General features: G+C 41.6%; 1 protein-coding gene across 6 annotated transcripts in view; it reads left to right on the top strand.

The window, feature by feature from the left end:
- Window positions 1-12,838, top strand: part of LOC132665746 (piezo-type mechanosensitive ion channel component 2) — a 476,941-nt gene that overhangs the window by 447,187 nt on the left and 16,916 nt on the right. For all 6 annotated transcript variants that reach the window (XM_078435431.2, XM_078435426.2, XM_078435427.2 and 3 more), the window contains 5 exons: window positions 2,213-2,465; window positions 3,694-3,826; window positions 6,003-6,150; window positions 6,249-6,463; window positions 12,074-12,232. In XM_078435431.2, the coding sequence (XP_078291557.1) occupies window positions 2,213-2,465; window positions 3,694-3,826; window positions 6,003-6,150; window positions 6,249-6,463; window positions 12,074-12,232 (908 nt within the window). The remainder of the gene's footprint in view (window positions 1-2,212; window positions 2,466-3,693; window positions 3,827-6,002; window positions 6,151-6,248; window positions 6,464-12,073; window positions 12,233-12,838) is intronic.

The raw sequence follows: 12,838 nt of genomic DNA, 5'->3' as shown, positions 1-12,838 counted from the left end.
TTAAATTTCTGCATTTAAGACATGGTGGTATTATGTTGTATGTGAACTACACCTCCGTTTAAAAAAAAAAAGACATGATTGTACAAATTTGGTCACTTCACAACTCTCTTGCAACTTGTATCCTTTTTCACATCATTTAAAAAATGTATATAAACCTTTAGGCATTTTGCTGCCTTCTCATTAATATTTCAGTGGTTTAGCAGCTACAGTTGAATATTTAAAGCATAGAATAAACAAAATTTCGGCGTTTCCTATTGATATACTTACTCTGGTTTCTTAGAAAATTTCATATCTATGGTGAATGTATTTGAGGTACTCTTATGCTGAAATTTTGGCTAATGATATGAAAAATCATTTTTAGAATGACAAATCTTTTCATAAGGAGACAAAACTACCCTACAGCTTTGGAAATCTAGGAAACCAAACAGTTCAAACTACGTGGAAATTTCAAATGTGGTTAAAACTATCCTATTTGGTATGAATTGCTATAGATCTTATAAATAATTGGAAGAATTCACTAACAAATACACTACTATGAAAGTAGTAAAGGAATCTAAACATGTTCCAATGTTGGCCAAAGAGAAAACAACTTTTAAAACGATTTAAAAGAAAAAAAATGATTTAAAAGAAATCAATATAAGTTGGAAAATCCCATTAGGAAAATCTAGAATGTTTGTTATGTTTTCAAGAATGCATCCACTGACTTTTCTTCTTGAAATAATATACCTATTAATATTTAAGAATAGGGACGCCTGGGTGGCTCAGTCAGTTAAGTGTCAGACTCTTGATTTTGGTGCAGATCATGATCTCATGGTTTATGGGATCATGCCCCACGTCAGGCTCCACACTGGGCATGAAGCCTGCTTCAGATTTTCTCTCTCCCCTTCTCTCTGCTCCTCCCCACCTCAAAATAAATAAATAAACTTTAAAAAATTAAAAATAAAAGAATAATCTGTGTATTAGGTGACATTGTCTTTTAGTGAAATTGATCATGCTCCAAGTTATTTTTTGACCAACTGAATTTTGGCAAATTGGACTGGAGCTCTTATCCTCTACAGCATGTGTCAGAGGGAGGACTGGGTGAGCTCCTGGGGAATAAATGCATAGCCTGGCAGTCTGGGCACTCAGGAGGCAGTGGGCTCACTGGGGAGCTTCAAGAAATGGCAGCAAGGTCATTGTAAGGTGGGTTTGCTGTCCAGGTAACCTCTTGCACCAGCAAGACCCCTGGTTTTTCTCAGCCTCTCCTGCTATCCTTCCTCCTGCTGTCCTACCAGCCCCTTTTGCCCATTTCTTTGAAGCAAAATGCAGGCTCTACAGAGTGCATCACAATCTCTGTCTCATATGTGGGCCAACATTTTTTGAGTAGACTATTTGCAGCTCTGTTCCTGACCCAGCCGTGGGTGATGCAGGGGTTCACAGCTTACCGTGGATGTTCAGGGAGACACAGCATTTGTATTCAAGTGTAGGTATTTGGTGAACATGGACGGTGGGGCTAAATTCACCCACTGATATTTAAAATGCTACTTGTAAGCACAGAGAAATATGTTCTAGAAAGTGCTTTCCCTCAGGAACGAGTTAAGTGATTATAACTTCGCCTTTACTCCATCTGCCAGACATGATCTGCATCCATGTCAATTAGTTAGCCAAACTCATGATCTGCACCAGCCCGTCCCCGCTCTCTGGGACTATCATAAACACCTAGATAATAAGCTATCCTAGAGTCCCTTCATTTTCCAATCCTTTTTCTGCTTTATTGCAGTATGAGTGACAAAAATAATTGTAATATATTTAAAGTGTATACATTGTGGTGATGTGTTTCACGTAGACACAGTGAAAGGATCACCTCCATAGGGTTCATTAGTTCCCATCGCCTCCCGTATATATCTGTTTTCTTTTTCATTATTTTTTTCCTCCCTTCCTCCCATCCCCCACGCTGCTTCCTTCCTTCTTTCCTTCTCTCCTTCCTTCTCTCCTTCCTTCCTTCCTTCCTCCCTCCCTCCCTTCCTCTTTCTTTCTTCTTTCTTTCTTTCTTCTTTTTCTTTCTTTCTTTTTTGTGAGAACATTTAAATTCTAACTATCTAGCAAATGTCAGTTTTATGATGCAATATCACAGCCACAGTCACCGTATTTCACATTTGGCTTTCTAATCGTGGGGGATGCGATGCTACCTCACCGGGAATGGCCGTCTGAGTTGTCCCTTATGCTTTCTCAGTGCCACGGCTTATGGGATGAAGACGACATCACCGACAGTGGCACAGACAAAGAAGAGTCGGATGATGAGCTGTCCCTCAGTCATGGCAGGAGAGCCTCCTCTGATTCTCTGAAATCCATCAACCTGGCCGCGTCAGCGGAGTCGGTGCACGTGTCCTTCCCGGAGCAGCCCACGGCCATCCGGAGGAAGCGATCGGGCAGTAGCTCCCAGATATCCCCCAGATCCAGCTTTTCTTCCAATAGGTCCAAAAGAGGTATCTGTCGCATGATTTCCTTAGGCTGGAAAAACTCTGAGTTTTCTGGTTGTTCTGGTGCCAGTGGGTCTGGGTCTTGGGCAGGGGCGTTTACGGGTGCTCTCAAGGAGACAGATGTGGTGATGTGAGAAGAAAGTGCTTTGACATCACAGACTCAAGTTCAGTTCGTAGCTCAACTGTGTGACCTGGGGCAGTCATATCGTTCTTTAAAACATCTGATTCCTTCCCAGGATGAGGATTTGGGGTCGTTGGGAAAAGTGGCCAGCACACTGCCTCGTATAGTAAGTGCTGGGCACATGCTAGTTTTTAAATCATATCCAGAGATATAAGATATTTCAGGGTGTGTCCAGAATGCTATACATCACAATTTATTTTGAAAATATTTTTAGATTTTATCAGTGGAAACTTTTAGCAAAACCACCTATTTATTCCCTAAGCTAGTTAATTTCTAACTAAATAGTTGGGTATTATCAGCAGATAGACAAGCTCTCCAGTTTCCACTCTTGGAGAAATTGGGTTTTTGTATTTATAGTGCTCCTGCCTGAAGCTTTCCAAACATCCGTGTATTCATCTTCAGAATACACTTTTCAGGCAGACACCAGCAGTCATCCATATTCGTTTTACAGTTAGAGAAATCTGGACATGAAAAAGGCATGGGGCATGGACCCAATCTGGAAAACCCACAACCTGGGACCCCGTTTAGCACGATAAAAACTATTCTTCCAATCTATTTCTTCCTGGAATAAAGATCATATAACAGGGGCGCCTGGGTGGCTCAGTCTGTTAAGCATCCAACTCTTGGTTTCGGCTCAGGTCTTGATCTCTAGGTTCATGGGTTTGAGCCCCATGTCAGGCTCTGCACTGGTAGAATGGAGCCTGCTCAGGATTCTCTCTTGTGCCCTTTCTCTGCCCCACCCCTGCTTGAGCTCCCTCTCTCTCTCTCTCCCTCAAAATAAATAAATAAACTTAAAAAAAAAAAAAAAGATGGCATAACAACCCCAGAAGGAGCCAGTGTTGGGTGTAGAAACCCAAATACATTTCACTGTGGAGGCAGAGTTGAAACTGCAGATTGCAAATCCCCAGTCACTATTCTTACAGTCCATAGTATATAGTCACCCTCTCAATCTGCTTCAAGCCATCCTCTGCTCTGTGGGTTCCAGGGGCTTCTGTGGTGTTTATGTCAACAAACCTGTAACTCAGCACATCTTGGTTTTTTTTCTGTCTCTAGGCAGCACAAGCACCCGAAACAGCAGTCAAAAAGGAAGCAGTGTTTTGAGTATCAAGCAGAAAAGTAAAAGGGAACTTTATATGGAAAAGCTTCAAGAACATTTAATCAAAGCAAAAGCATTTACCATAAAGAAGTGAGTCCATGAAGACACTTGGTGTGGGGTGTTTTATTTTAGGGTCAGGGAGCTGATATCAATTATTTCATATAAACCAGGGGTGCAGAGCAGAGAAGTTACCTCTCATATCACAAACATAAGGAAATGACTTGTTATTGTATTGTTCTTAATGGAGATGTAATTGACATATAAATTAAGTTCAGGCATACAGTATAATGATTTGATAGATGTATACGTTGTGGGATGATCACAATAGTCAACATTCATCACCACCTGTAGTTACAGAGTTTTTCTTATGATGAGACCTTTTAAGATTTACTCTCCTAGCAGCTTTGTAATGTGAAGTACACGGGGCACCTGGGTGGCTCAGTTGGTTAAGCGTCTGACTCTTGGTTTTGGCTCAGGTCATGATCTCACGGCTCATGAGTTCAGGCCCCACATCGGGCTCCTCGCTGACAGCATGGAGCCTGCTTGGGTTTCTCTCTCTCCCTCTCTCTCTCTGCCCCTCCTCTGCTCTCTCTGTCTCTCAAAATAAACAAACTTAAAAAAATTTTTTTAATGAAATGTGAAGTGCAGGATTATTAACTGCAGTCACCATGCTGTGCACCCAGGACTAACTTTATAACTGGAACTCTGTATGCTTCGACCCCCTTCACCCTTTTGCCCAACCCTCCCTCGTGGCAATCACCTGTTTGTTCTCTGTATCTCTGAGTGTGGGTTCTTCTTTTTTTTTTTTTAGATTCCACGTATTAGTGATATCATATGTTATTTGACTTTCTCAGACTTGTTCCATGTGTGTGTGTTTGTGTGTGTGTGTGTGTGTATGTATTCATCCCAATAATATATATACTTCATTATATACCACTGTGCAAACACACACACACACACGCACACACACTTTTTTTTTTATCCATTCATCCATTGAGGGACACTTGGGGGCCATGAGTTGGCTATGATAAATAATGCTGCACTGAACCTGGTGTGCAGAGATCTTTTTGAGTTAGTGTTTTCATTTCCTTCAGATAAATACCCAGAAGTAGAATTGGTGTATCATATTGTAGTTCTGTTTTTTAATTTTGGAGGGGAGCCTTCATACTGTTTTCCACAGCGACTGCACCAATTTGCATTCCCACCAACGGTGCACGAGGGTTCCCTTCTCTCCACTTCCTCACCAACATGTTATTTTTCTGTCTTTTTGTGTGAGGTAATGTATTGTTTTTAAAAATCACTTTTCAGTGTGATTCATTTTTATATCCATTACATTTATAAACATAGTTTTCCTATTTGAATAGAATAAATAATTTCAAGGATTCACAGTATGTATTTCCAAGCATCATCATGCTAAATCCCACCTAGACAGAGAGGTGTATGATGTCAAAGTTGGAAGGTTAGAGAAACACTCTCATCCTGGAGAGGGGAAACTGAGGTTCACTGGCACACAGCTGGTCTCCAGCAAAATGCATGAGCCCCTCCTCCAGTGCCAGGGACCTTGACAGGCAGCAGACAAGCAATGGGAACGGAGGAGGTTCGGCAAGACTGGCCTTGAATGTGGCCTCTGAGACCAGGAGGGCCATCCAATGTGAACATGGCCTTGAATTGAAGGAAGAACCCAGAAAACAAGGAAGACAGAGCAGAGGCTGGACAGAACAAGGTGTAGTCAAAAGCCCAGGGCACTATGTAGGAATCAGAAGGGGCACAGGACCCATAAAGGGGAGGAGCAGGGGCTACCTCATGTGTACAGGGTGCTCAGGTCAGACTCCAGGTCTAAGGACCGTTATGTAGTCCCATCTAATTCTCACCCCAGCCCTGTGGGGTTTTACAACAGAGGAAACAAAAACACAGAGAAGTAAGTAGCATGCTCAGGGGCTCACAGGCAGGGAGTAATTGAATCAGGTGACAAACCCAACACCTCATTTCTGGGGCTTTCGACCATTCTCTTGTGCTTCGAACAACAGAGGAGGCCTGTGGTCTCATCAGCACAAGGAAGCAGAGTGCCAAGGAAGGCACTTGAATGTGTCTGCACTTGCCATTAGAGCAGAAGCCTCCCCACCCCACACCGGGCTCTGCTGAGGCTGAAAAGGGAGGTGTGACCTGCTGGGAGAGAGGGATACGGAGGAATGGAATGATGGAAATACCCGGTCATCCCTCCCATCCTGCCCTCCTGAAGCAAGTGCTGGGGGTCTCTGTTTTGCAGGACTTTGCAAATATATGTGCCCATCAGACAGTTCTTCTACAACCTCATCCATCCAGACTACAGTGCGGTGACCGATGTGTATGTGCTCATGTTCCTGGCTGACACTGTTGACTTTGTCATCATCGTCTTTGGCTTCTGGGCCTTTGGGGTAGGTTGGGGGGTGAAGGCCACCACACTTCTAACGAGTAAGAGCGATGCTGTCCTGTGAAGTGCCACTCGTGCCTAAACCTGTTGTTTCCTTCCCAGAAACACTCAGCAGCAGCAGACATCACCTCTTCGCTGTCAGAGGACCAGGTCCCTGGGCCTTTTTTGGTGATGGTCCTAATTCAGTTTGGAACCATGGTCGTGGACCGAGCACTATACCTCAGGAAGACCGTCCTGGGAAAGGTCATTTTCCAGGTCATTCTTGTGTTTGGAATTCACTTCTGGATGTTCTTCATCTTGCCGGGTGTGACTGAGAGGTAAGGTGGAAGCCGGAGGCACGCTCCCACTTTAACGCAAATATGTTCCAGGAGGTTATCATGCCACACACATCACCACAACAAAATCACCAGGTACAGGCAGAGGCACGGCCGAACAGCACCATGGGTTGGAAAAGTCAGAGATCTTCATCACTATCAAATTCAGTGTGGCTCAAAACGTGAACTGATTCCTCAAACACATTTTCATTGTGTGTTCATACGCATTCATAAAAATCGGGTTTTTCAGGGTGGGAGAAGTGATGACCTTGGCGATCTGAGAAAACCGGAGGCCTTCCATTGTGATTGTCTCTACCCCTTAGTAGACAGAGGTGAACCAGAGATGGTCTTACAGGCACTGCTAAGAGAATGAGAGGCTCTCAGACTATGTCCTATGAGAAAGTGGGACATAAAAAGAGCAGCCTAAAGTTCAATGGGGAAAGGGCCAGTGAGATCCTTGGAGGTGGCTGTCTGCTGCCTTTCCCTGTCTCCTTGAGCTCTAAGGTCCAGTCATATTGAGGGCGCCATGTCCTCCTACACCTCATGGGACCTTGTTCACTGCCCTTCTCTCCTGCCTCCAACCCACTCTTCCTCCTCACCCTTTAGATTTCCCAGGTTGCTTCCACCAGAAACACTACTTGGGACCGAGTCGGTGCCAAACGCGTGAACAAATGGATGCGCCAATGAATGAAAGAGAAACAAGGGAGACTGCTATAAATAGGAGATTATGGGAACAAAGGGTGAACAGAAGGGGACATGGAAGCACCCATATAATGTAATAGGAATGATCTTTTTAATGAACATATCATTAAAAGTCTTCATGTTTTACAAGAAACTGATCTTTTTATCATACCTCAAGGGTCATTCCTGGCCAAGCCTTGTAAATAACATGGCAATCTGGCTGGCCAGTGCCATTTCCCGAAGAGTGACTAGAAAGTAATGAAACTGCTCTCACTTATGTGGTTCATAACTTGACTCAAATGGCATTCTTAACGAGGAAATTCAACTCTCTCCTGACAATGCTTCAGCTACCTGTCTACTCTCACCTGGATGGTTAGGCTGTGACCTTTTGATTTTGGTGGCAATGCAAATATTGTAAAAGCAAAAATGGAGTTAGGATATTTCCCATGAGTCTGAAGTAAAACTAAGTAAATAAAGAATTGTTACCCAGAAAAATACCAACAGCCAAATAAGTCCTTCACACTATACTGCGTATGGGGAGAGTAAACATATCTCAGCTGATAAAAATAATTCAGATTAAGGCAAGCTTTTTGTTAAAATACTAGTATTTTGTTAAAATACTTTGTAAGGACATTGTGGATCTTATTTGTTAGTCTTTAAAGTGAAATAAATGCGCTTTTCTCTATAAATAATTCTATATACATATCAACTCAGAGAAGTAAACCACATTAAAAGCCATGGTAGTTAGATGATGAATGTTATTTCTGTGACATTTAAGAGCATCAGTGGGCATTCTCCACCAGCCTTCCTAGAAACTCTTAATTTCAGAGATGAAAGGGACCTTAAAAAGCTTTCTAGACCTGCTAACTTCACAGATGAAGATAGGTAAAACCCATACAGAAGAGTGGTGTCCCCAAAGTCACTCAGTTGGCTAGTGGTGAGACCAGATCCCAATCACAGACCTCTTGACCCTACTGTATGCTACACCCCACCTCCCATGGGGGGGTGCTCACTACCAACCAGATTTCTTGAAAAAATACAATTCGTTGTGCAGTGGTGAAAAGGATTTGATTTTTCCATCCCCAGAACAGAGTTCCAGAGCATGGATGTTGCCGTGTCCTGATAGAAAAGTTCATAGAGACTGGTGTTTCCAGAAATAGGGCAATGGAGAAGCCATGGAGAATCCTTCAGCAGGATCAAATTACCAAATAGTTGGGTTATTCCTGCTGGTATGAGTTTCCAATTGATGCTGTAACAAATTGCCACAAACTTAGGGCTTAAAACAGAATGAATTTATCATCTTATGCTGGACTAAAATCAAGGGGTAGGCAGGGCTGCATTCCTTTCTAAAGGCTCTAGGGGAGAATCCCTTTCCTCGCCTTTTCTAGCTTCTTGAGGTGCTAGCCTTCCTTGGCTCATGGCCCGGCCTCAGTCTTCAAAGCCAACATCAGTGAGTGGAGTCCTCTTCTCATTACTTCACTCTTTCCCTTCCTCCACCATCATGGTTCCCTCTGACCGCAGCTGAGAAAGATTTCTTCCATTAAGAGCTCATTGATTAGATTCAGCCCACCTGGATAACCTAGGCGCTCTCCCTACTTCAAGGTCCTTAATCTAATCTCAACTATAAAGCCTTCATTTTCTTTGAAAGTTAACAGGGGCACCTGGATGGCTCAGTTGGTTAAGTGTCCTACTTCAGCTCAGGTCATCATCTCACAGTTGGTGAGCTTGAGCCCCACATCGGGCTCTGTGCTGACAGCTCAGAGCCTGGAGCCTGCCTCAGATTCTGTGTCTCCTTGTCTCTCTGCCCCTCCCCTACTCATGTTCTGTCTCTCAAAAATGAATCAATGTTAAATAAACAAATTTTTTTTTTAAAAAATGAAAGGTAATATATTCACAGGTTCTGGGGATTAAGCAACAATACCTTGCAAACCGAATAGAGCTGCAATGTTTGTTATAATACCTGAATTAATGAAAACTTCAACTCGGTTTCTCATTTATTGAGTACCTGCTATGTCCAGGGCAGTAGACCAGGTGAAAAGGGGCATAACACTAACGTGAATAAAGCAGAGACCTATCCCCATCTGGGAAGGACCACATGACGGGATTCCAGAGATTGAGGCACTATGATAAATACTAACACTATGCCCATAGCTGCACACCTAAGACTAATATAATGTTATATTATATTAGTATAATTAGTATAATTATATTATATATATTATGTAATGTTATATATAAAATCTCCTATGCCCTTTGTAGACAGAGGCTTATCCCTCACCTCTAGCTTCTGGTACATCCATTTTCTGTCCCTACAATTTTGCCTTTCTCAGAATGTCATTTAAATGGATCACACATCCTATGGCTTCTAAGGCTGGCTTTTTTCACTTGGCATAATATATTTGACATTCATCCATGTTGTTGCATGTATCAGTACTTAATTATTTTTTGTTGGTCAGTAGTATTCTATCATGTAAATGTACCAAAGAGTGTTTAAATATACAAAAGTTGAAGGACATTGGGGTTGTTTATAGTTCTTTGGCAATTACAAATAAAGCTGCTATAAATATTACCAAAAAGAAAAAAAAATGGCCACAGAGATCATTTCTGTCTCATTGGATCTCACTTTTGAGCCTCACCTAATGGTCATTCCTAGTGCAATGGATTACCCTATCTTTATTTTTGGACATTTGATTCAAGATATATTAGGACTGGTGAGCCTTGAGTCTACATTGTCAGCATGTCAGTGACAATATAATTTCATGTCATTTCAAGCCATGCTGCCATCACTTGTTAACATCCCAGATTCATTTTTCCTCCTCCAGATATTGTTGCTAAAAATTTTACTCATTACTGTGCAAAAGAAAGCAGTCATTAATAGTTATGTTATCTAAATCCTTTTCAAAACAGGAAAAGAATAAGAGAAGGAACAGATTAGGAGTTGAAACTATACAGAAAAAAAAATTATGGCTACCAGTTATAATATTCAGCATCAGGAAGCTCCAATATTTTAAATAATTCATCTGATAAGTGATTTTTTCTGTGCGTGGGCACGTGATTTATTTAGTCCACAAACTTTCAGTGGTTGCCTATAGTCTACAAAGTGCTGTGTGGCTGGTGCCATGGGGGACAGATTGGTGAGTAAGGCATAACTCCAGCTGCTAGTAATAAAGCATGGAGAGACCACCAAAAGAAAAAGTCCTTCACTGTGGGACAACCTTAATGTTCCTATTAGATTTAACAGGATTACTTACTGATTAACTTATTCCAAGTTGATTCACTTTAAGGTTGAAGGAAGGGAAATGCTCATTTATTTTTTCAAGTTTTTATTTAAATTCCAGTTAGTTAACATAACATACAGTGTAATATTAGTTTCAAATGTATGATTTAGTGATTTTGAAATTTACATACAACACCCGGTACTCATCACAACATGGGTTGGTCCTTTTATAAGGGATGGAAGACAACACAGTTTTATAACCTTTTTTTTTTTTAATGTTTATTTATTTTTAAGAGAGACAGAGACAGGATGAGAGTGGGTTAGAGGCAGAGAGAGAGGGAGACACAGAATCCGAAGCAGGCTCCAGGCTCTGAGCTGTCAGCACAGAGCCCGATGTGGGGCTTGAACTCACAAGCTGTGAGATCATGACCAAAGCCGAAGTCGGACGCTCAACCAACTCAACCACCTAGGCGCCCCACAGTTTTGTAATTTTGATTATAATTTTGATAGATAACAATTTTTCCTCATGCAGTTTTCATATAAATTATTTGTAAAATCCAAGGACATTTCCCTGGAAAGCTGAAAGAATGTTCTTTCTTACTATTACACCAATAGAGACAGTCCCTAGAAAGGGAAAGGGAAGGAATAGTTGATATTGGCTCTCTGTAAAGTTCTGATATGTTTATTAATAACTTGTCAAGTGCTAGATCATGGTCAAGTGTATTTAACACATTAGGACCTGAAATACCAAAGCTGGTTTCTCTACAGGGGAAGACACTTCTAAGAACTACTTTTAAGATTTCCAGTTGTTGAGATCCACGTAGAGGTCCCTAGGTCTCTGAGATACATAGGCCAGTGCATCCCCAGCTGGTTCTTAGATCTGGTCAATTAAATAGTATTTTCAGTTTAAAAAAAAATAACACGTCTTCTTCTAATGTCAGAAGTAAAAGTTAAGACGACGAATCTGAAGCATAAAATAAAGAGGAATAAAGAGGAAGCTTTAAGTGTTGCTCTTAACTTTAAACCCAGGGAAGATGGTACAGAAGTCTTGGCAAAAGGGACTAGCATTTCCACTGCTGAAGATGTCATTGGAGAAAAGAATGTTAGATCATGGAATCATAGATTTTCAGAGCTAGGGAAAGTCTTCAAATGAAGACAGATGTCTTGAGCATGATGGCTTGAGGAACAAACGCAATAGGTTATAAACGCAACTGGAACCAAGGGTGTTGAAACTTTGTTAATCCACGACCTGCCTTTATAGATGGATAGCAAAAATGGGGGGGATTCATTCCTCAGGATACCTCCTCCTACACCTTCCAAATGACAGGTCCTTTGAAGTAAAAAAAAAAAATACATCTTTTTGATGAACTTTAATTTGGATCACGGTAGCAGCATCTTTCACATTGTGAGAAAATGTTCATTAGTAAATTCGCTTAAAAAGAAATTAGTTTATTCATGGCCTAAACAACTGAATTATGCACTAACACATTGGAGGCACCATTCGTAGAATTTTTTTTAATTATTAGACTTTCTTACCCTACTGTTTGCCTTCGAAGTGATCTACTACTAGGTGCAGAGAATTCCTTACAATTGACTGAACTGTCTCTACCTGCCAGAGGGGCAATTCGACTTTTTTTTTTTTTGAATCCTAAACTGGTATGCTCTTATACCAGAAGAATATTCCATTATTTCACTTTTATGTTTTTGCGCTTTAGGAAATTCAGCCAGAACCTGGTCGCTCAGCTTTGGTACTTTGTGAAATGTGTTTACTTTGGGTTGTCTGCCTACCAAATCCGTTGCGGCTACCCAACGCGAGTCCTTGGAAACTTCCTCACCAAGAGCTACAATTATGTCAACCTCTTCTTGTTTCAAGGGTAAGGAAGGACACTCTGTGTTGTCACAGTCACTCACAGAGGGGAGGCTGGCAATAGAAAGGCACTTGTTTCCTTGGGAAGAAACAGGAAGGTGAAAAAAGGCTGATGTGGCAATTTAGATCATCACAGAACTCTTACGACTTTTGGCAAAAGACAGATACGCCTCTTGAAATAGCCTTTCTAGGTGTAGTTGCCACACACCTGGTCAGCATAGTGTTCTAGAATTAGCCACATGGGTTAATTTTCTATTACTGGATCCTGCATAATTACTGTGCTAACATTTCAGGATGAAAACCAGGGATACACGATCCTTAGGTATTAATGTATTTCTGGGCACAATGGAACAGAAATTCGGCATTTGTACTATTTGAAGATCCCCTTGGAATTTTGCGTATACAATGAGTTCCTCCGTTGAAGAGGGCCATTTATTCCACCTAACGTCAACCTGAATGCCACATGACTTGCTTGTCCCTGGTAGTAAGTTAGCTACTAGACAAGGCCTATCGGCTCTTCCGTGTAAGAATTTCATTGGTAGTATCTCCTCTCTGTTCCAATGAAGATCATACCACAGCCCGGAAGGTGAGGCTGCTCATGGCACCGCTGGCT

The sequence above is a fragment of the Panthera onca genome, chromosome D3 (assembly GCF_046562875.1).
Source record: "Panthera onca isolate mPanOnc1 chromosome D3, mPanOnc1 haplotype 2, whole genome shotgun sequence".
Lineage (NCBI taxonomy): Eukaryota > Metazoa > Chordata > Mammalia > Carnivora > Felidae > Panthera > Panthera onca.
This window is presented reverse-complemented; position numbering and strand designations above follow the sequence as displayed.